The 24,733-nt window shown below is 36.6% G+C and overlaps 1 protein-coding gene across 3 annotated transcripts in view; it reads right to left on the minus strand.

Moving 5' to 3' along the window:
• The window catches only part of LOC113411444 (uncharacterized), a 71,497-nt gene that overhangs the window by 8,607 nt on the left and 38,157 nt on the right, over positions 1-24,733 (minus strand). For 2 of the 3 annotated variants that reach the window (XR_015745217.1, XM_087942436.1), the window contains exons 24-44: positions 23,003-23,139; positions 22,056-22,167; positions 20,678-20,727; positions 19,550-19,726; positions 19,256-19,373; positions 17,020-17,185; positions 16,271-16,409; positions 14,564-14,717; positions 12,749-12,844; positions 12,360-12,500; positions 11,415-11,620; positions 9,906-10,044; positions 8,071-8,191; positions 6,379-6,488; positions 5,775-5,924; positions 5,561-5,614; positions 5,255-5,422; positions 4,348-4,500; positions 3,004-3,138; positions 1,545-1,697; positions 864-1,073 (exon numbers count right to left, since the gene is read on the minus strand). Coding sequence is in view for 2 of the 3 variants with exons in the window: in XM_087942436.1 (XP_087798562.1) it covers positions 864-1,073; positions 1,545-1,697; positions 3,004-3,138; positions 4,348-4,500; positions 5,255-5,422; positions 5,561-5,614; positions 5,775-5,924; positions 6,379-6,488; positions 8,071-8,191; positions 9,906-10,044; positions 11,415-11,620; positions 12,360-12,500; positions 12,749-12,844; positions 14,564-14,717; positions 16,271-16,409; positions 17,020-17,185; positions 19,256-19,373; positions 19,550-19,726; positions 20,678-20,727; positions 22,056-22,167; positions 23,003-23,139 (2,889 nt within the window). In the remaining variant the exon portion in view is untranslated. The remainder of the gene's footprint in view (positions 1-863; positions 1,074-1,544; positions 1,698-3,003; positions 3,139-4,347; positions 4,501-5,254; positions 5,423-5,560; positions 5,615-5,774; positions 5,925-6,378; positions 6,489-8,070; positions 8,192-9,905; positions 10,045-11,414; positions 11,621-12,359; positions 12,501-12,748; positions 12,845-14,563; positions 14,718-16,270; positions 16,410-17,019; positions 17,186-19,255; positions 19,374-19,549; positions 19,727-20,677; positions 20,728-22,055; positions 22,168-23,002; positions 23,140-24,733) is intronic. The other variant, XM_087942443.1, reaches the window with a different exon arrangement.

Consider the following 24,733-nt stretch of genomic DNA (forward strand, 5'->3'; position numbering starts at 1 on the left):
CTTTTTATTTTTCATCCTCTCTCCAGTGGCTAAAGAACAACAGAGGCAGAAAAGGATTGATAGTAAATTAGGCACCCATGATGGAGCCAATGCTAATCACCCTCCTGGAATTTTGCTTTTTAATTTTTTTTCTGGCAGGAAAACAGTGATACGAATTGACAATCTTCCAGATTTCCCTGTGCCAGTTTGGAAAGACTCAGAAAATGAATAAAAATTAATCACAACTGTGCTCAACAACTACAAACAGCCAAATTAATTGCCCTATGGCAAGGATGGCATACATATCCTGTATCAATTATACTAGCATCAGAACAAGCCTGGCAGTTTAGAACAGATGACTACAGAAAATCAGAAAAAGAAAAAGACAGCAATAAAATATATTAGCCTCAAAATAATGGTGCCCTTATTCTGCCAGGCAAAAGAGATCTGAAGGTAAATGGAAGCCAAAGGTGGAACTCTTCTGCATGGGTCTACTCTAGTGGTTAAGGCATCAGGCCAGAAACCAATAAACAAGTTATTCTCCCGCCTTAGGCATGAAAAACCAGCTGGATGACTGGCTCAGTCACTCTCTTTCTCTCTCTCTACCCAACTCACCTCATAAGGTTGTTGCAGGGAAAATAGGAGAAAAGAGGAGTATTAAATATGTTTGCTGCCTTGATTTTTTTTTAAATATAAAAATGATAAGGGTGCGATTAAAAAATGAAAAAAAAAATCCGGATCATCTTTGTCTATCTCTATTACTGCATTTTAAAATTCAGATATACATTCTGGTGCATGACATTTTTTTGACTCATGTTAGCAAGAAGATTTCAAAGCATGTACAAGAATACATCCTTTGCTAAATAAAATATTTATAACCTTACTTGTTGAATTTCTTTCTTCATCTTTGCTTCTTGAAGATTTCTTGTTCTAGAGGATTTTTCCGATTCTTCTGTCAGGTTCAACAGCTTCACTTCTCTCTCTCCAAGGTTTTCTAACATTTTATCCAAGTTTGTTGTCTTAATCAAATCTAATTGCTGTCTTTTACAAAATTCTCGATTAATCTTACGTTCTGCTTCCTGAAGTAAGTATTCCTATATGAAAATATTAGCAAGATTTGTAGAATACTGCGTTTAACCTCAGGAGAAAAGAAACTGAATTAAATAAATTTATTAATATAGGAGTTAATGTGAAAATGTATTTTGATTCAAGAGTGATTGATATTTTGCAAGCAATTGTCTTCTTTTAATGACCCCATAATCCTTGCGGGGTAGAGTCTGGCCAACTGAATGGAGCTAGCAAAGTGTGTACCCTTCCTATAGTCAATGTGGAGATATTTTGCAAGCAATGCTTATGTTGATTCCATTTGTATGTTTTAAACAGATTGAAGTGAGTTAATGGTTAAAATTTTATAGGAGGAATACACAGGTTCTTGTTAAAGTTATATAAGAAAAATAAAATACGTAAAAACACAGTTTAAAAATGAGGGACATGTTATTGAATTCAGTAAAAATAATAAAAGGATATTGTTGGCTACGTGGTGTGTGATGAGCTTGGGCAGATACCTGTTTCTCTAGTTGTTGCTTCAGCTTTTTATTTTCACTCTGAGATTCTGCCAAGACTTTCCTTACAGCTCTCAACTGATGATTAAACAAAATGGCCTCTTCTTCCGCCTTCATCTGGGATTGCAAGCACTCTTTTTTATTCTGAATAGCCTCCTGTATAGGCAAAGGATTCAACAAGATCTAAGCTAGAGAATCAACTCTCAGAGGCTGAATTATTTATAAGGTTGTTAACTTTCTCTCCTTTACAATTTGTTTAACTTTGTCTCCTTTGCAATGTGGGAAGAAGTCCCCATATTTTTTTGGTGTACTGTAGATCTTTTAAGGCTTAACACCAAACAAACAACAGAAAATCTTCACTTCTGACTCTTAATTTTCACAACATCATTGCTGCATACACTGCTGCTTTATTTTATCTCCTGAAATAAAAAGTACTATCCCCAACCATTAAATGTGGCTTTCCTCTAGTTTAAATAATCATGAACACGGCCATTTTAAACTGGCAGAATATCTCCTAATGTGAGAGAAGTTATTCTTTCTACAACTACAGTTAAATAGGCTGTTTAGATTTAGAGGCTACAGTGAAATAAGCTGTTGCTTATGGCCAATCAATTGATATTGCAGCTCTCATTTGCCAACTCAAGGCAGCATACCTATTTTTTCTGTACAACAACAAACCCATGAGGCACCTTAAAGTACCTTTTGGGATAGTGGTGGATGGTTTCAATCCATAGGAGCTCTTCTCATTTTCCCCATCACCCACCTGTCAGCTGCCTGCAGCTGGATGCTTGGCAATAGATACTTTTCCACCCCTGATGTAAACATTAAAAATTGTCTGCTGCAGAACTGGCAGGAGGCAGACTGACAACATTTCCTTTCCTTTCTTGCTAAAGTCAAATGCTAATAACTGGGGGAAGCAGCAATCTGGAGGTGTGTGACAGAAATAAAATGACACAAAAACTTCTCCCTTTCTCAGTGATCCTGCAATGGGCAATATTTGAGAGGCTGGAGGCCACAAATCAGATTCCAACTATCTGCCTGTTGAGGACTTTATTTGGTCATGTAATGAGGTCATTCTATAATGGAAGATTTCCTGTTTCTATTCCCATCCTTTAAAAAGTTGGAACCGAGCTAGGGTGATTCAGAGTAGAAAGTAATTTTAATCTTATTTTTAATTTAAAATAAGCATTCATTAAATTTCAGCAACACAATTTTGGGACACAGGGCGTGCACATTTGGCCTGCAGGGTTATGCACTCCTCTAATTAATGCATGTGTTATTCTTAGAAGCTGATTAATATCTTTGTGTAGAAGCGAGCATACATATAAGCAAAACATATATTCTGCCCTGGAGACCTGTCCAATCTCAATTTATGCTATTTTTTTAAAAAAATGTCATGATTTACATGTTTATTTATTATACTCTTATTAAAAAGCCAGTAGCTTTTTGGAGGGAATCTTACCTTCTCTATTTCTTGCAATGTTGTCAAAAATTGTGCTTTTTGCATTGTTTCTTTCCAAAACTTTAAGACCTTCAGTTTGCATAACAACTTCTCCAATTCACTGTTTTCATCCCGTAGTTCCTGCAACTTCCCCTGCTAAAGAGCATAGGTTCTTTTTATTAGCATTCTCTCCTCAAAATCTTTGCAACAGCCCTTTAACAATAAGTATCAGTCTCTGTTCTTGTGAGGAAAGAGATATGAATACAAAACAGAAACTCAAAGATATATTAAATTGTATATCATATAATCTCTCTCCATAATACAAAATAATTCCATGGCTATTCAGGAATACCCAGAGCAGTAGTTCAGTTTACGATTAAATGGATAGCATATTCTCTTTTTGCATTATAACTATGCTCGCAACGACATATGTATAGAATCAGTCATAGGTTTTTTGGTTCTGAATAAAATCTGCAATATCATCTCTTTCTTCCATTTCTGATGTAGAGTATATATTTTTCAGAGGTTTGTTTTCTCATAAAATTACTAATATAAAAAGTTCATCCATTGCTATTTGAAACATTATAAAGCATTTCAGGCTGAAATTCTACATTGACATTTAATCTGGGAATAATGTTCATTATCCTCAGTAGGATTGTGCTTCTGGTGACTCTGTGAATAATGCAATGAGCAAATCCCAGCACATGATTTATCTCAGGCATTTTTTTTACTGTTAAATTCATAGTTATATGGAAAACAGGAAGATTTTCTACATTTAAACAATTATAAAAGAAATATATTTTTATCCCCAATAATGCGTTTTTTCAATAACTTTTGTCTTCATCATATAATATTCATGTATACATATGTCCATAAAAATTAATAAAAAGTGCTAATGAATAAATTTTGTTTATCAAGTTCATCAGATGCTTGAACTCCTCCCCAATATGGCTGATGTGAAAGGAACTTAGACGAAGAAAAAAGAAGGCAACCTCGGGCAGAGGCGCAATTCAAATGAGCTCAGCTTTTCTGGTCTCTAATCCTAAATAAAATCAACCTCAGAAAGATGTGAAATTCAGACCAGTTATATTCTAATTCATAACACATTATTTTAATGAATGTGAGAGTCAGACAATATCTGGTAACAACTCTAAAGAAAAAGCCATAGAAACTTGCATAACCCTTATTCAATGTCAGAATACAGAAAAATTCATGTCTACATACTTTGTTTTGTTTGCTTTAATAGCTTTCAGAGGGATTTCTCTAAGGCATCCATATCAAATTGGAATTCTCAGCTTGTTTTCTTTCTTTTTACCCTAGGTTTGTTTCTTTTATTGCTAGGCATTAAGCAAACTAAAGGGCTACCTGAGCCAAATGTTCTTCAAGCGCACTGTTATCCTTTGTAGATCCAAACTTTTTCTTCAGATTAATAATTTTCTCCACACCTTCTTTTCTCACCTCACTGATGATCTCTAACATTTGTTTGTTCATGCTTAGACGGTATTCATCTACCTTCCCCTGCAGCCATAACACAAAATCGAACTATGAATGTCTTTTTTCAGATAAATGAATTTTAAGAAAACAATTCTGTAAAAATTTTAAAATCTGGAAACACAAAAATAAAATCTCCCCATTTTGAACATCATGATTGGTAAAATAAATACTAACCAGCAACCTAGACATTTCTCCTGATCCCTACCTAGTAAGCAAAGGCAACATGAGAAAATGAAATCAGTCCATTTTTGGAAAAAGCTTCTTGAAACCAGCTTTCCATTAAATAAAAACCAAATTTGACATTGCTGTTTGTTTTTACTTCATAGTGTGTACTGAAATTCTATATACTGAGCTCTGAAAAGAAATAAAATATAATGAATGAAAACAAGACCAGTGACATATTGTGTGTGGGAGTTACATTTCACTTTTTTTTTTTTTTTGCTAACTGGTACCATCCTTCACTATGGTAGTCTGAAAACAACTAGCAGACAGTTGATCTTTTCACTGGTAAAGTTCCACTAAAATAAAGTAGCAAGGAAGTTAAGTAATTCCATTTACAGTTTAGGAAATTTGAGAAGTAAGGAAAGAATGGACAGAATTAACATGGCAGAATTAATAGGTTGCTCTGCTGTCTTATCTTGTTTACACAGGACCTGATCTTTGGAACTTAGCATTTGTTCTTGAGAAAGCAAAAGATACTGTCTAAATTTCAACACCTTTCTGAAAAAGCATTGGAATAATCTACTTGATGTTACACCCCTTTGTATCTTGTACCTACTTTTATTTGCAGACACACCAAAAATATATTTTGTACCAATGCTTCATAATCCTCTTGGACTTCTTTTCTTATCTTCTCTTTAATGTTGTGATCTTCTCTTCGTAGATCAGTAACTTTGGCTCTCAGAGCAGTTATTTCCAGAATCATCTCGTGACTCAGTCTAGCTATCTACAGAAGAGATAGAAGCAATGATTTACAATTTTATTTGTAAACACAATCTTTCAAAATAAGTCTTTAGAGTATAAGGACATCAGGAGTCGTTCATAGACCTTCCTGAATAAAAGCACCAAAGTCACAGCCACTAACTTGACTCAGATCCACTTCAACAGCTCCTGTGTTGTCTTCTATGACGTGCACTTCCTGAAACAGAATGGAAATATAGTTTTAATTAATTTTGCCTTTCAGAAATTGCTACCATTTCTCCAGGCTTAGGACAGTAATTTGCAAACATTATTTTCTTCAAAGTAATGAAGAATCACTTCCCTCTTTTTCTGTTATAGATTCAGTAGCAGGAGAATACCTGTTCTTTTTTATATAGTAGCTGATGTTGCCGACGGAGCAGATTTTCATAGAACATGGAGTAGGTTTCAAAGTTGCTACGTTCTCTGGCCATGGCATCACAAGCTAAAGAGGTGAGGCATTTTTTGAAGTGGTCCTTTTGAAAGATAATCTGGAAATAAAATACAATCAGAAAATAAACCTGTTTTTTAAGATTGTTTTATCTGACCGTTATTACTTTATAAGTAACTGAATGTAACAATCTGACATAATAACCCTTCCTCCTCCTATTTTCCCCACCATAACAATTCTGTACGGTGAGTTGGGTTGAAAGACAATGACTGGTCCAAAATCACACAGCTGACTTTCAAGATTGAGCTAAAACTCGGTCTTTTGTTATCTAGTCAGGTACCTTTAACCACTAGACCAAACTGACTCTCAGTGTTTCCACAGATACATAAGTAAATTTGGTTTCTCCACAGTTCATTGATAGTGAAGATGTACTGCATATATAAAAACCCAAGATGCATCTAATATGATTATTTTAAGTCAGAGACATAAGAAGCTAAATCTGAAACAAAATGCTTCATAACCTCTACTAGTTGAAGCTGGTGTAACATATGTACCTCTGCATTAATTTCTTGATGATCTTCCATTAGCCTCTGTATAAATGATTCAACTATTTCGGGCCTTGTGACAGAGAACATTTCTTGCATGCTGTGATGTTTCCAGAGTTCTGAAAGAGTGAACAAAAGAGCTGCATCAGCAATATTCAGATTCATGAAATATGGACCACTGCTATATGCTATATGCAATGCTATGACTGCTTTTTAAAAAGTTGAATACTCATGAGGAAGACAAGGATTTTGCATAAGGAATCCAAAGAAAGGACACTTCCTTTCTGAAACCCCAGAGAAAATTTTTACTGTATCCTTACTCCAAGTACTACAATTATTAGGGGGGGAAAAGTTTCCATTCATGTTAACTTCCACACATACCATGTTTTTTTTCTCTTCCTCTTTTTTCCCTATTGTCTTTGTTTCATAAAGCAAAACTTGTTCTTATAATCAATGGATGTTTCTTATAAAATGTATCAGCCAGGTCTATGTGCATAGTTACCCTATTTTTTGGTGTATAAGACGCACTTCCTCCCCTCCTAAAAAGTGGGTGGAAATGTCTGTGCGTCTTATACAGCAAATGTTGCTGAAGCTCCACCCACCCGCAGCCCCCACCCTTCAGCCTCTGCCTCCCAGCAATTTGCCTCCTTGCAGCAAACAGCCTGTTTCAGCTTCACCACGGCCTGATTTAGCATGAGCAACTGATTGGCGGTTGGATCGGCCTCCCAGCAATCAGCTGTTTCAGGCTGCAGGGATTGCCATCGCTGATTGCTGCCTCCGCGCACCCCATTTTTGGCCTCTATGCGCCCCATTTTTTGCCCATTCTAGGTGGTGGGGATCAGAATGGGCAGAAAATGGGGCATGCAGAGGCCGAAAACAGGCGTGTGGAGGCCGAAAATGGGATGCAGAGGCCGAAAATGGGGCGCGTGGAGGTGGCAATAGGTGATGGCAATCCCTGCAACCTAAAACAGTTGATTGTTGGGAGGCCGATCCAACCAACAATCAGCTGCTTGTGCTAATCAGGCTGTGCTGAAGCTGAAACAGGCTGTTGGCTGCAAGGAGGCAAATTGCTGGGAGGCAGAGGCAAAAAAATTTTTTTCTTGTTTTCCTCCCAAAAACTAGGTACATCTTATACTTCGGAGCATCTTATACTCCGAAAAATGCGGTAGATGTGCATAAACCCTCCACTGCCAAATTCAACAAGGAAAAGGAAATTTCTTTAGGAAACAAGAAGAGTTTAATTGCTCGGTATGTGTTGACTGAAAGAGCACTGAAAAAAAGTGACATGACAATTTTCACACTTGTGACCATTGCAACATCCCTATGTTCATGTGATCAAAATTTGGAAGTTTGGCAATTGGTTCATATTTATGACAGTTGCACTATTGTATGATCATCTTTTGTGACCTTCTGACAAGCAAAGTCAGTGGAAGCAGATTAGCTTAATAATTGTCTTACTAACTTAACAACTGTAGTGATTTACTTAACGGTGGCAAGAAAGTTCATAAAATGGGGCAAAATTCTCTTAACCATTTCGCTTAGCAATATAAATTTTGGACTCAATTGTGGTCATAAGTCGCGGACTCCCTTGTACTAAAAATGAATTGTCCGTTGAGTGCGGTGGCTCCCAGGAATCTCCCAGCGTATGCTTATTCCTCATTGCTAATACCACTCCTAATTTGGAACATTTTTAATTATTACCTGTAGGGAGGTGTCTCCCTTCTCTTGCTTTTTCAGATAAAACCAGTGTTATTTCTTTATTAATTTTCTTTTGTACATCATGGATCATATGTATTTCTACATTTTCCAGAAGTTTTTGAAACTAGGGGGAAAAAGCAGATTTTTTTTTCTTTTATCAAAAGCAGCCACATTGATTTAGAGAGTACTGTGAGTACTTTAAAATGTAACTTTTTAAAAAAATAAAATAAAATTCACTTATAAGGGCTATAAGTGAGTGACTGGCCCAAGGTTACCCAACTGAGTGCTTTGTTCTGATAACAATAACAGAGAGTTCCTGATGTAGCCTGTTGTGATTCCTCCCCACCAGCTTTCTGGCAAAAAAATTTGTCTCAGATTTCCACAGTCATTAAGATGGCAATTTTCACTTGCTCCCTCATTTTACATACCTGATGAAATAAAATAGTCAACCAAATCTTATTTCATAATAGACTTGCTAATCTTTAAGAATCCATAAGGATGTTTATTCTACAACTGATTGACATAGCTGCCTCTGGCAAATGTGTTTTTCTGTTTCCCAGCAACAGGAAAAGCACAAAACCCCATATGTTTGTGGGCAGATTATTATCAAAGGGCTGCCAGGCAATATCAGGTGAAGTGGCCCAACAGCATATGTCTGTTTTAGTTTTTTATATACACTCCCCAAGGTAAGAAGGCACAATAGGAATCAAAGAAATACATTTGTTATGAAGTTGCAATATTTATTTTAAAAAATCATCTCCAAATAGAATATATTAATAAATTATTTTTATTATGGAAAATAACGCCAAATAATGAAGCAAGAATAATGTAGAAATTATAATAATATCTGTTGGGAATGCATTTGGACTGCATATCAGAGTGCAACCTGCCTGGACAGATGTTCAGTACACATGTACACAATTAACAGGTGGCTGTCATTTAAATAAAGGTAGATACTCCCAGCCATTTCTGCTGGAGATAGATCCTGTTAAATCAAATGCAAACTTGGGAAAAGCCATTGAGAGAATAGGATCTGTTCCATCTCTGCAGCATATACTCCAATATTAACATATCAGAACCTCCAAAAAGCAAAATGAAGCACAGAAACATTTGTTTCAAGCAGGTGCTATTTCTGTAGAAATCAGTAAAACTGTTCTAGCCACATATTTTTCCAGTCTTAATTTCTGTTTATAGGTTCTCTTAAATCCATTTTCTTTACTGTTCTGAGCAAATGAAACTGGATTTTGTCACCTTTTAATTATATCTTACTCATGTGCAAAAGACAGAAATTTCCTTCGCAATATCTTGTGACTCATAATATTATTATGAGATATTATAATAATATCTCACTTGAGATTCTAGCAGAGACCATACCATTTCTAGCAACCAATGTTATCTTGCAGCTGTCTGGAATATTTTCTCCTGCATTTTTCTTATTTCTTGCTGTTTGAACAGCTCTAATTTGTTTCTTCCAACACAATGTTTACATTTAAATATTTAAAGTTTTAAAAGAAAGAAATTTAATTTTTCTTTAATGACATTTTATTTTATCTGCTACTCATGAAATTGACTTGCCTCCCAAAAAAGGACTGATGCATACTTTAGTTAGTCATGAAATGTACTGGATGATCATAGATGCTATCTCTGTTTTAACCTGCTTCACAAGACTTAAATTAAATTAAAAATGGAAATATGGAAAGGGAACATAACAATATAAATTAATAATTGTAAAACAATTGTTATCTTTTCATTTGGAAACTCAAATAAAATCTGGCTAGAGATAGATTTATTCTAATTTGTTAGAGGAAATATATTTTGTCCTGACACATCTATTTTACCTGGTGTGTTATTACATCAATTTTTGAAACTTCTTTAGGGAAGAGTGAACATGGTTGGATAGTGCCATATTCTTCAAAGTCATCCTCTATACCCCAATGTCTGGCTATGGATCTCATTGCTGCATGAAATATTTCAGCTCTAAAAAAAATGCAAAGATATATCTCTATACATGGGTTCTTTCATTAAATAACTTTTCAGTGATTTCAAATGATAGTAATATTTACAAATATCTTCTGTTCATATTGATATTTGGAAAATGGTGCCACTAATAATGAAAATAATATTTCAATGTCGCTAATTCCGTTCAGTGTCAAGTGACTAAACCAGTGGAAGTAAAAGTAAAATTTTAATTCCAAAGTTCTTGGTGCTGAGCTGGGCTTTTTGCTGGCAGAAGTTTTATTTCCCAGCTACGTAACATCATCAAGGCAACTTCACTGGACCACCAAGAACTCTACAGTTCAACCCTATGTAGAGGGTTATATAACCATCCATTCCATTAGACCCTGGAAACATTAAGAAAACAATAAAAAACAATTAAATACATATAAACAGACAGCCAAGACTAAAACAACCAGAATGATAAACTATATGAATATGAGAGGGCCCCTAAAGATCATTAATGTCAGAGCTGAAACAACAGGTTTTAAAAGCTTTCTGGGATTCCAGGAGAGAAGGTATCATTTGTATCTAGGGATGATGGAGTCCCAGAGGGCAGGGCAGTGTGATGGAGAGACCATGCTTCCTCAATCCCAAAAGATGGCAGCTCTTTATGGAAGAGATCTTAAGTGTATCAACTCTGGGTGGGTAGAAACAACTGAGAGATGCTAGGCCAGGACCTTGAATTGCACCCAGAAGCCTATTAGCTTTATTTCCTATTGACCAGGGGTGGGCAACTATGGCCCTTTTATGAATTATGGACTTCAACTCCCAGAATTCCTGAGCAAGCCATGCTTGCTCAGGAATTCTGGGAGTTGAAGTCCATAATTCATAAAAGGGCCATAGTTGCCCACCCCTGCTATAGACAGTGGGTAGATTTCACCAGGCCCCTTCACGTGCATCAGCCTACAATTCACAATTCTTAGATAACTTAGCAAAATTGCCATAAACATTTATGACTGAAGGCAATCAAATATCTTCCTTGTTTACTCACCTCATAAAAGTTGTGAAAACAATGAGATGCAGCTTATGAATACTTTCCATTAGAATCACAGCCAGTAATATTTCCTCATTCCCAAGATAGTACAAGTGTAACATTAAATACATCATTAGGTATATTCTGATTTTTATTTAACATAGAACTTCAAGAAAGAAAATACATTTTTCTTTATCTTTATTTATAAACATGCATGATGTTTTTGTTAAATTTATTTTGTTTTACAATTAAATTTAATGTACCAAGGAGAACAGGAAAATGAAATATAAATAATATTTTATAATCTGCACTGCTGAAATGTAATATCACTGAATCTCTAAATTAAAAAGTAGTTTTACATTAGGATGTAACTTACTCATACAGTTCAGAAAACTGCTTATACAGAGGAACTGTGTTGATATCCTCAACTTGCAATTTAAGTCTTCCCCATTCTGCCTTTAATATTTCCAGTTGCTTCCATTGTATCAGATATGATCTCTGCAAGGCATATGAGGTCATTGTATCAAGTGGTGCTATTAAAGCTTTTCCTTTTGTTTCAGCTGTTGATGTCGCTGAAACCTGCTGAAACAATGATTGGAAAATACAAGATCATTTTTAGAAAGAGATTTTAACAGAGCTGCATTTTTGCCAATTAACACATTTAAAAAATTGAATGAATGATTCAAGCCTACAGCTAACTTGTGTCAGTCCACAATACTCCGTGTCAAAAGACCCAACAGATACATTGTGTGAATTAGCAATTGTAAACTTTTCATACAGTTATTCTTACACCAATAAAGGAGAATATTTGTAGTTCAGAGTTGAAATGGAGGGTCTTTGGTGATCTCTGAGCTTGGTTGTTTTCTTGCAGAAAAGACTAGCACTGTTGATGTTACCTAGTTGGGTAATGAAATGTCTGCAAGAAAATAACCAAGCTCAGAGAGCACCAAGGATCCCTCCATTATTCTTATTTCTGAGTCAATTATCTAAAAAATTTCCTGCTACTGACCACTGATCTAATCAGTCTCTAGTCTGTAAATGACTAATATTTGACATGGTAATTCAGGATTTTTTTTTAAAAAAATATCAAGTCTGATGTCAAGTCATGTAAAGATATGCTGTCATTCAGTTATATAATGTGATACATTCTAGCGAAAATTGTCACACACAATTTTTCTGGAACCTGAACTATTTTATCATGTAATTAATACAAGAAATAAAAGAACTGTAGAGTTAAAGTTCTTTATTTAGTGCTAAATGCAAATATAGTCAGCCCCAAACACAACAGAACCATAGTTATGCACAATTCCATTTGTTTTACCTTTTTGAATGGCTTTTGCACTTCTTGGTGGTCAGTCAGAATTTCGGAATTCCAGAGAACATCTTCCATTACAAACTGTATCCCAATCAGCTCTCCATGAGCTACTTTTTGATCCTCCATGCTCAGACCACATAGACATAACTAGAAAAGGTGAGATGAATTCAGAACTTGATTGGATTTTGATGAAAGTAAATCAATCGTTGATTTATTTAAGAAATCATACCAGGACATGAAATACAATTATATGGTACCTAATGTGTTTAATTCAGATATGGCAATATAATAGATTTGTTCTAGATGCAATAAATGTGTTTTAATTTCTGTAGTCATCTGCACAGTGTTGGAAACATAAAGAAATCTAAGATTACTAAGGAATAAAAGCCTCATACCTGCATACTAGAATGGACGGGATTTAGGTTGCTTATGGTATCAGGAAATAGACCTCCTTTTGCTAGGAATGTCCTCCAGGGAAACAGCATTAATGCCTAAAGAAAGTGATAATTGCAGAGCTCTAATATTAAGCCCCAGGCACATGTATATTACTTCTAGTATCCTTAAGTCCAGTTTAATTGACAGAAGTGTGCACTGATCAGTGAACTGTGCTAGGCAAAAGAAGAACTAAAATTCCAGGAAAAATTTATGTAGATGCTTCATCCATTTATCATCATAGTAAAAAATCCCTACGTGGGCATAATTTGTCACATTTGCTCTTCATCTTCAGCCACGAACATTTTAGAAGTCTCCTTGCATTGTCTTTTTCTCATCGTGTGAGTGCTATCAGTAATATTCAAGAGAATAATATTTTTTTTACCCTGAGCAACTGAGATTCAGCTAGCTGGAAATGCACTGGAAAGTTATTAAATTCACATCCCGTGCTCCATGAATGGAAAGAGACACCCATTCCCAAACTGACAGAAAATCCTCAAGCTTCCACGACTCAAAGTGTCAATCTCCTTGCTGTGGCAAAAGGCCAAGTTCTACTCTTCCGTGCAAGATGGAGCAAGAAGGTACCTATGGAATGTCACAAAAGTCTGCTTGCTAGACTCTGGGGCATGGACTGTGGTGGGCAAGGAAAAGGTCCACAGGTTCAACCATTCAGAGTTACCTTGTGGTAAGATGGGTAATCAATAAAATAAATAAATACATAAAGACTAGAGGAAAATTGATATGAACATGGGAAAGAGACTCTGCATAAAGTCTCTTACATTGTCAAGAGCAGCTCTTGGCTTAGAAACTAAATGAGTTAAAGACTTATGTACAGAGCCAGTGTGATGTAGTGGTTAAGGCAGTAGGCTACAAATGGGGAGAGTTTTAATCCCATCTTAGGCACAAAGCCAGCTGGCTTTCTCTCCCAGCCCTAGGAAGTAAGCAATGGAAAAACCATTTCTGGAATAGAGTATTTTGTAGCTAGGGTTTAACCTCGGAGATCTTAGTGCTCTCTGAGCTTGGTTGTTTTCTTGCACAGGTTTCATTACCCAATTAGGTAATGTAGTTAGGTAACTCAATGTTACTTAGTTGAGTAAGGAAACATCTGCAAGAGAACAATCAAGCTTAGAGAGCACCAGGAACACCAAAACTACTTCTGAAATCTTCCAAGAAAACTGCAGGGACTCGGCCAGGTAGTCACCAGAAGCCAACACTGACTTGAAGACACACAGACACACACAAAGAGAATCAGAAAAGCCATATGTGTGAGTTGAAGTTTTACCACCACCCACATCACAATGTTGAAGACCACAATTTTTTATTACAGGAAAATGCTGAAACATGAGCTCCCCAGAAGTACAGAGCTATCATGGAAAGAAACCTATTGACTGCCACGAGGGCAGTCAAATGTTTTGGCTCAAAAACTCCTCTCCACAGATTTGTGTAGTCCTCTGCTAAAGTTACGAATTTTATCATTACTGGTAAAACCAGAAATTATTAATTACAATATCTTTTAGACTGTGAAAAAGTAGATCAGAAAAATACGCTAGCCCTCTGCAGTAGACATTTGTTTGAACTTTTTCCTTTTAACACACACACTATCTATTTGTACCTTCTATATGTATACTTTTGCTACAGATGGGAAGCAAAGCACTTCAGCTGTTTTTAATTGTTAAATGCTGAACAGAATTATTTGGAGAACAGATGAGAGATAAATGTTTCTGAAAGATGTCTCAAAAGTTAGAGCAAATATATCTTGAAAATGCCATTTTACTCACTCTCTGCCCATGTGGATCTAATAGCTGTGGAATTTGGAGTTGAGAAGCAAATGCACTTCCAAAAACTGCATTACTCATGGGAGGCAATGCGTGGTAAATGTTGTCTGTAATACTCTGATATGCAGAAACATTTCCAGATGATAAAAATGCTTCCCTGAAGGGTTGTTGGAAAAAATAGAACAATACTTATTGTGAGTTACCCAGAATTGCTTAAAATGGGCGGCCATATAATTTTTTAAAATAAATAAATACTGAAACGACAAATCCAATTTCCAATTTATTCTGCTTAAACATTGCACAATGCATTTTATTTAAGTTACTTTGACAACATCTGCCTGAAAAGTAATCTAGCACTTCCCATTGTTTTATCCCTGAACCCCTACCAGGATGCTTAAGATAGTCAAAAAGCCCTTTCTCATTAAAAATGTACTGCTTCCTGTTGTTCCCATGGAGAAAGAATGTTATTTTGGCTGGTAATATAATTATGCTCTTGGACCTCAATGAAACCAATTTGGAATTCTTATTAAGTCTCAAGTGATGATGCTCCCACAACTTCTGAGGGCAAGCTGTTCCATTGGTTGATTGTTCTCACTGTCAGAAAGTTTCTCCTTATTTCCAGGTTAAATCGCTCCTTGTTCAGTTTCCATCCATTATTCCTTGTCTGGCCTACAGGTGCTTTAGAAAATAGCTTGACCCCCTCCTCCCTGTGGCAGCCCCTCAAATATTGGAAGACCGCTATCATGTCTGCCCGGTCCTTCTCTTCACTAGACTAGCCAAGCCCAGTTCCTGTAACCATTCTTCATATGTTTTAGTCTCCAGTCTCCTAATCATCCTGGTTGCTCTTCTCTGGACTTTTTCTAGAGTCTCAACATCTTTTTTATAGTGTGGAGACCAAAACTAACATGGTTGTCATGGGACAACCATGACCTGAATGTCTGAGAACAGACATTCTGTTTTGCTTGTCCAGGATAGCTGAAAAAGATGCGTTCTTTCTGGACATATTTGCATCAGAATTGTCTCCTTTCCCAGTTGCTTTGCAGGAGAAAAAAATATGGAGTGCTACTAAGCTCCCCAATCTTCTGCCCAGGGTGCCAGTGCTTACTTGGAGACACACACACACACACCCGTGACACCCTTCAGGTCCTCTATCATTTTATATGTTTTTTAAAAGGGTTTAATTAAAAAAAAATGTGAATCAGATTTTTTGCAAAGCTGAACCATCAGCCTTCAGCATTCTTTCCTGTTATGCCCTGCAACCCGAAGAAGCCCCATGAATTTTAGTAAAGTAAATCAATGTATGAAAGTTTGGGCATTGCAATTGAGTATTTATTTGGAAAGAGGCCTGCCTGCTACAAAAAAAAAGAAGAAGAACAAAAAGGAACTGGGCAGTTGAGATCTTGCAGGAAGACTGAGAGAGCCAATAAAATCTTATAGCTGGTTAGGCTACTTCTTGACAGCCATTTTGTGAGTGGGCAACTTTCTCTCCCAGCAATCCTTTTGAAAGTGTGTCCCCAACTTTCTCACACTTTCCAATCTCCCACCATATTTGCTCCCTAGTAAGCAGAGAAATAATGGGCTATACATAGTTTTGAGTAGAAAAAATATCCAGAGATAAAGGGTGAAGTGCCCGTTATTAAAAGTAATCAGGAAAAAGCTGCAAACATCTTAAAGAAAATACCTCTGATGTGCTTCTTTTTCATATCTTACCTCATTGAATATCTCACAGCTGCTTCAAATTGAAGAAACTTTACTTCTTTGAGCATGGTCAGCATGTGAGACACTTTCTTTGGATCTGAGGGATTTGGAAGGCTGTCTATTTTTTTCTGTATTTCAAGAAGTTCAATTCCTAGAATCCAAAGAAGAGCATGTGTTGGTACATTTGGTCTTTTTTTTTAATATCACATCAAATATTTTTATCGAGTTTTTACACTGCGGTTCTCTATGAAAAACAATAAAGTTGCTAGTTTGACTTATTCTGATTAGTGTGCTTTTCTTCTATCGATTTGGTTCAGGGATTCAAACGTTCTCATCTAATGAGACTTTCAGACAAATTTATTAATCGTCAGGCAAAATCTTGACAGCTCACTTGAAATAACTGTCCCGTCCAAAATGGGATATACAGTCTATGCTTCCTCCACTCTTTAGTGCCACTACTCTGGAAAACATGGCTTTGCATTTGAAATCATTAGTGGATTGAAACCCATTCTGCAACTATTAGTACATTGAAAAGTGTAGCTTCATTTCTGCAACATTTGGGGCAGATCATTCTTCTAATAAAGAAAATTATTCCTACTTGCCCCATCTCCCAGGTCTTCATTTAGTCTACCATTAAGGAACAGCTGCTGTCAAGCTGTGGCAAAGTAGATCAACCCCTTTTCCAGCATTCACAACAATAAACAATACTTTATCCCCAACCAGAACAAATCATATCCCAATATTGAACAATGGGTACTAACCAATCTGCTCGGTCCCTCCCCAGTCTGCTGTGAGATGTTCAGAAGGACACCTGTAATCCAAGCAGCCTGGTGCACTTCCTAGCTGAGCAAAACTGAAAATGTATGCAACAATGTCGTGAAAGGATGCCACAATTTGCAATGTGTGCCGCAGGGCACTACAGCCAACCTGTGAGAAGTGGGGTTAAAGGGACAGACCTTCAGAAAGAAGCATGGATTATCAAGCAATTGGCAATCACAAAATGAAAGTAGCAGCCAGCTCCACCTGGTCTGACCTCTTTTATATTGATCATCCAGGAGTCCTTCCATTAGGCATCAGCAGAGGGAGAGCAGGGAGCACAGTTGCTGTAATGGCTCAGCTGGGTGATTTGCGGGTTTTGAACTGCCTAGCTGATGTGTTATGAGGGCAAACAATATTCCACTTGAATTAAGTCCCTTTTTATATCTGACCATTATAAAGACCTTATAACTTTTAGAAGTTACACCTATCTTTTCTTTTTGTTCTATGTCTGTTGGTTGGGATGGCAAGCCTGTCGTGCTTGTATTAAATATGTAATCCATTTAGTTGTCTATCCAATTCAAGAACTGGCTGAGAAAGGCTTTAAAGAAACTGACTGAGTGGATCAGAGTGACATCAATTCAATCATTCAGAAACTACTGTAATTGCTACCTTTCACAAATCTTCTCCAAACAGGTTCACTAAGTGTCTTGCTAACTTTCTATATTTAGTGCCAACAGGCAGTCTGCTTGAGTTGCCTACTGGTAGATGTCAACCTTGTCAGATCCACAGCCAGATGAGCTAATTCTACTTTACAGTAAGCTCACATTAACAGAATCTTGCAGTCTGAAATGACAGCTTTCCCCACATCTCTTTTAAGCCCAAGAAACTAGGGAGCTTCTCTTCTGAGCCGCATGTCCTGCCCACATTCCTACTGCAAGCTAAGCTGCTTTTATCTAATCATTCCCTTGTCTGCCTCTCTTCTCCCTGTATCCCAAGGGAAATACCATTACAGTAGTTACCAAACAGTAGGCCCGATAAATTTTTTTCTGGGTGAATTAAAATTTAGCGGATGAACTTTGTATTTTACTTAGAAACAGTAACACATCCAATATTTAGGAGTTAACCAAGGTTATTTAAGGTTTCTACTCTAGTTCTTCATTTTTTTCATCTTTTTTTGTAGCTGAATTCCTACACCGTGCTAAATCACGTGTGGGCAACCTATGGCTGCAGATACAAATGAGGTCCCCGAACCTCCTTTTTTGTGGTCCCAAAGCCGCCTTCTGACCATGATTGCCATGTTATTTCATAATTCATGAGGAGCTAAACTTGAAAATACAAAAAATACAATAATTGTGAGGTAAGCTCTTAGTCCCATACATTTAAAAAAAAAACAAAGTAAACCTTCAAAACTGTTTCCTCAACCACTGTCCTTCCACATCAGCAATATCTTTTTCCTCCCTCAGTTTCTCTCAAAATATTAGGCATGGTCTTTGGCCTCCAAAAATTAACTACCTCTGCACTAAATCATAATACAGTTCAGCAGGATTTATGAACCCTTAAAATTGTAGCATTTTAATGATTATCCCAGTCCATAAGAAATCAGCCAATTGTGGCTTTTTAAACAAATCATAGTTTTAAACAGTTATGGATTAGCATATTGGGTTAACCAAATATCTTGAGAAACTGGGAGGATCTTCACTGTATCACAGTTATTTATTATGTATGGTAAGAAGCAGTGCAATTTAGCTTCTGTACAATTTGAGTATCACTGCTAGATCTCTATCCAGGAGAAAGGCTTGCTTAACGTGTGTTCCTTCTAACCCAGATATCACTCAACAAAGAAGAATAGAATGGAATGGAATGGAATAGAATTTTATTGTCACATTAAATGTACACGAATCAGCAGCTGATAAAATATTTGCACCTGCTATCCGCCAAAGGATAGGCCAAACTTTCCCAAAATGGAGCATCCATTAGGTTGGACTAAGTCCATAATTCTGAGTCAGTATAGTTATCTTTGCTTTCATAGTATCTCTGATTGTATATGAGAGATGATGAGAGAAAATCTTGCAAAGTATCAAATATCTTGGGTCACATCTCAGTCACGTTTAAAATCATGATTCCCAATAAAATATACTTTCCTGTGCTGTTCATATTTGCCCTCTACTAGTTGATCAATCTCAGATCTAGGCCATTTGGCCAATAAAGAACTTTTTGCAAGATTGTCAAAGTACTGACCTTCTCTGGTAGCATTTTGAATGCAGCTAGGGTTTCTGAAGGGTGAGGGATGAACCACAGGTTCAAGAAGAATTGTCCATCACTAGACAGCAAGCAACGAGGTCGTGGCTGGAATGACCTGATTGTTAACAGAATAATTGAATTACTTATACAAATAAATTAAATGGTACACAGCAGCACCCAAGAACCACTAATTGATATTGGTTTAACCCCACTGTTTCCTCACAATGCTAATTCCATTCTTTCTGGCACTTCAATCAAGTTGTTAGGGAACTCTGCAAACAAGTTACAAACCTGGGATCACTGTTAACTTTTTCTTTGGATTCTTTTTCATCTTTTTTCTCTTGTGGCAATCCTATGGCAAAGTATTTGTTCTTGACCTTGGGAAAGTCATCCAACATTGCTTTTATACTGTTATAATAGGCAATGATCTGACTTCGAAGAGAGTACTGAGACATACGATGAGTCAACCTAAATGGGATCCAAATCTTAATATCAGAAGAATCATCTAGCTAATTTTTTTTTTTTAAAAAAAAAAACAGAGCCTTGATATTCAAACTACCAACTTCAAAAAGAAGAAGTCTCAAAAATGATCAATGCTGCTGTGAGATCATAATGCAAAGGAGTTTTATCTTTTCAGCCTTAGCAATGGGTAACGGTGGAAGAATGCAGACATTCATTAATATTTCTTATTGTTTCATTGTGATGGTATCAAGTAATTACATGACTTCCACATTGGAAAATAAAACATTTCATTGTAAATGTTTAACTCAACATCCCAACCTGTGACATGCTTTCCCCCCAGTTTTTAAACATTCAAATCACAATACTTATAATATCAGATGGGGCACAATGCAGATCTAAATTACATGCCCACCTCCAGATATCCTGAACTACACTTCCTCAAATCCCTGAATACTAGTCATGTTGTTTGAGTTATAATCTGAACTCTGTGGAACCCTTCTGTTTGTTTATCTCTGATTCAGCGACATGATATATGATATCAGTCGCAATGGCTACGTCCTGCTGAGACTCTTTATAACAAAATCAGCACTGTAACAATCCAGACTTCATAGCTTGAATATCAAGGCAGTTTCTTCTGCCTTATATATAACACTAAGGTTGATGAATGATTTATTTATATAAATGATGTATATATCCAGTTCGTATAATACACATTGAAAGGTTCTATAAAGGATTAATAGGGTTTTTTTTGTTTTCTTTCCTGCTTTAACTAATAATAGAATATTATGTATCAGATGTTTCACTTTAGCATTATATTTACTCTCTAGTTCCTTTATAGGCTCTGCTGAATAAAAGTCAACATTGCACCATTTCCTACCGTAACACAGACTGTGGGAAAAACAAACATCCTACGTATGACTCTTAAGGAGAGATACTGCAAACATTTCTTATACTTGCCTGTGGCAATATTCAGCAATAACTTCTCTTTTGACTTTTGCAGCTTCATCCTAGGAGAAATTATGCCACTTGTTTGTTACCTAACTTGTACACAGTTGTAATAATTGTATTGAAATGTAAATATAATACCTTGGATTCAAAAGCTAAAATATAGGAGTGGAAAGGCACCCTTGTTTGAACAACTTTTTTTTAAGGTTAAATAATTTTAAAATATTTTTACCACAGGTTCATTTTATAAAATAACACAATAGAGGCGCTGAATTCTGATTCTTTGCTCAGTCCATTCCAGTTTTTTTATATTGTCTTGGAGCCTTGAAAGCATATTTTAAACTAAGGAAAGCAGGGAATTGTAGTGGAAAGATTCAGGAATCCTTGTAACACTTCTCTGATTCCAATCCCAACCTGATACATTCAGAATTATTTCAGTGTGTTGGCAATTTACCTAATCTAATGCCCCAACTTCTGGGAATATAACAATAAATATACAAATACATTGCATATAAGTATATAGATTTTAAACTATAAATAGGATTTGACCCTCTTCCCTGTTCTCGGAAACATTTTTGGATAATAGTTCCCTCAAATAGCAAAAGAAAATCTGAAAGGTTACCATATCTAAAGAACAATCACTTGGCATTTTTATGGTAACAATTAAAGAAACAATCATTATTAAGTTTTTTTTTCTCAAGTAGTCATAAGACTTTACTCCTCTATTATTTCTTTCATACATACACATTCTTGTTCTTATTTGTTCTGATTACAAGACTGACTTAATTTTTTAAATATTTATTTATTGATCCTGTTTACATGGCCACCAATCTTATGGAACATGGCTAAAGATACCTAAAATATATTTATTATTTTACAATACAGGTAGTCCTCCACTTACAACAATTTTCTTTATGAACTGAAATTACAATGGCAGTGAAAAAAGTGAATTGTGATTACACTTAGGACTGCAGCAACATTCCCCATGGTCATCTGATCAAAATTCAGGTAATTGGGGACCAGCATGTATTTACAATGGTTGCAGCTTCCCAGGGTTGTATGATCATCATTTGTTACTTTCCCAGCCAGTTTCTGATAAGCAAAGTCAATGGGGGAAGCCAGATTCATTCAACCATGTGATTCTCTTAACAATTACAGTGATTTGCTTAGTAACCATGGCAAAAATGGTCATAAAATTAGACAATTCATTTAAGTGTCTTGCTTGACAATAGAAATTCTGGCCCCAATTGTGGTTTTAAGTTGAGGACTATCTGTAGGGACACAAAAAATATCCCAAAGCTTAAAGCTATTAGAGTAAAGTTGATGAATAATTCTTTAAAAATTATAAGCAAACATTGGTTAATTCCTACATAATTTCAGATACACTTACTGGATTTTGTACTCTACTTTCCAAGATTTGTTTCTTCTGAATGAATGTATTCAGCATCAGGTCACGTGGACCTTGTTTCTCCAGCTGAATTGAAACAAAAGCTTCGGTAGGTCTGGAGAATGAAGGAAAATGACATTACTAAGAAATACTAATGCAAAATGTATTCATGAGTAACATTTTATTCTTTGACTGTGCCCAGGCACTAAACTTTTTTTACACATAATGCTGTTGCTTTTCGGGGGGGGGGAGGGGTCTGGCTTTTATGAAGAATCCAAAACCATAACCATGTATTATATTAACAGGATGAATTAAAGTATTAAAAAGATGTTTAGACAAATATGTCAAAGTCTTGGAAAAGTTTCCCATTTTCTGTGACATCAGGCTTGCTATCTATCTATCTGTCTATCTATTTATTTATTTATATTCCATCTTTATTATTTTTATAAATCACTCAAAATGGCGAATATATGTTGTTTTCTGAACCTGTAATGCTGGCCTAACAGTCCTGCATTGGGAATCTTTCCCAACTATGTTGCTAAACCAGGAGCTGGAATTTCTCCACTGACTGCCCTTTAAGGCACAAAGCAGTAACACACAGATGTATTTGAAGCAGCACTTGTCTTAAGACGCCAATGGTACAGAGTAAATTACAAATCAAAATCAGTGGCAGAGCTATTACTATATTCCTTCCCTTTTGGAAGATCCCCTCAAAAAGGATCAGAGGAGGGATAAGTTACTTGGAAGAGCTCTTTGGGAGCAATGGCCTTTTGGGAGTAAGCTATTCTACAGCCATCACATGAAATAGATTATGCTGGTAGAGAATTATGGTTCCGAAGTCATCCAATAGTTTTCTGTGGCTGGTTGGAGGTGGACCTGTTCTCCCCAGTCTTCATTCAGCACATTTGCCCCAAAACCATGAGGGGTGTGTGTGTATGTCTTTAATCTACCTCTTTGAATTGCAACCTCCAGCTGTAAATCGCCTAATGTAATGAGACACAAAGGCATCCTCTGCTTCACTCCCAACTGTAGAACTTCTTCCATTTGGTGAACTGCTGCTCTGACCTTTCCCACTCAGATGTCCTTCCTGAAAGAGAAGAGCAATGGGGTCTCTTACTCAAGGAAGTCATGCTGACACCATCAGGAAAGTTGTTGCTGTGGAAGACAACCACCACTGGGGGCATTATGGGAAATTTAAATGGAAGATAGTCTCTGTGGCTCAGATTGTTGTGCTGAATATTTTTATAAAGGGGAGAGAAAGGTCAGTGTAAACCGAGGCCCTTGTAAGTGTCCTGGAACTCAGCACATGCTCTTGGATGTTTGATGCCATCATACGGGCCCTGTTGAAGAACATTTTGACTCTGCAGTTTCAAGTTCTTGTAATTTGGCTTCTTCTGATATTCCCAAAAGAAAAACAAATACCAAAAATTTAAAAAAAAAGAACAAGGAAGCATTAAATAGCCAGAAGTCAGTATAGGTGTGAATAACGTTACTGAATGAAGTGCACATATTAAACACACTTTGCTTTTTACTCAGAAAATAGCTGTCTAGGAAGAAAACTAATGAGATTTTTTGGTACGTGTGTATTTGTTAATCTTCTCCTGTTTCTGAAAAAACCCAGACACAATTGGAAACAACAATTGCTTAGAATCTAATTTTAACAGAGCATTTAAGAGAAATATTATAATCTCCTGAGGCAAATTGTTAGCACATGCTAAATGAAAAGTCTGCACTGATTTCCATTTTATTCTTTTTTATATTATGCATTTTTCAGGAGGGCTGAAGGGATTAAGAAAATTGGTGGGGCTTCTATAATACCTTAATCTTGCATAATATGACACACTGTTAAATAAATAAATGCTGTTACTTCCTTATAGACTATCAATGGCCATTGTTCATAATGACAGCATATTATTTCTAACACTGTATGCCTCTATAAAAGAATCACCTGTCCTATGATGCTTATTGTATGTCTGCTTACTTTAGTGCATTGCCCTGGTCGCGCAGTGGTTAGAATACAGCGGCTAGAATGCAGTACTACAGGCTACTTCTGCTGACTGCTGGCTACCAGCAGTTTGGCAGTTCGAATCTCACAGGCTCAAGGCTAACTCAGCCTTCCATCCTTCCGAGGTAGGTAAAATGAGTTTTGTGGGCAATATGCTGACTCTGTAAACTGCTTAGAGAGGGCTGTAAAGCACTGTGAAGTGGTATATAAAGCTAAGTGCTATTGCTATTGTTATTGCAGGCTAACACAGCCAGGAATTTGATCCTAATGAGCTCAAGGTCAATTCAGCTTTCCACCCTTTCCAGGTCAGTAAAATGAAGACCCAGTTTGTTGGGGGCAATAGGCTGACATTTGTAAATCACTCAGAAGGTGCTGTAAAATATAATGGAGCTGTATATATAAGTTTAAGACCTAAGTCCTATTGCATGACTGAAGGAAATGTCTAGTTTCAGGAACAAGATTTCCTGAATCTTAGAACAGTGATCCCCAACCTTTTGACGCCGCGGCCCGGCACCGGCATCAGCTGGCGCCATGCCCGGTATCGTATCAGTTGGCGCCGCCATCTTTTTGATGAAACGTGCTTCCGGTGAGCTTTCTACCCGGAAAAGCTCACCGGAAGCACTTTTTCATGAAAAAGATGGCGGCGCCAGCAAGCCGCGCCCGGTAGGGAGTTGTT

Source organism: Notechis scutatus, chromosome 1 (assembly GCF_049901735.1).
Source record: "Notechis scutatus isolate UNSWTSFEM ecotype Mainland chromosome 1, rNotScu1.2, whole genome shotgun sequence".
NCBI lineage: Eukaryota > Metazoa > Chordata > Lepidosauria > Squamata > Elapidae > Notechis > Notechis scutatus.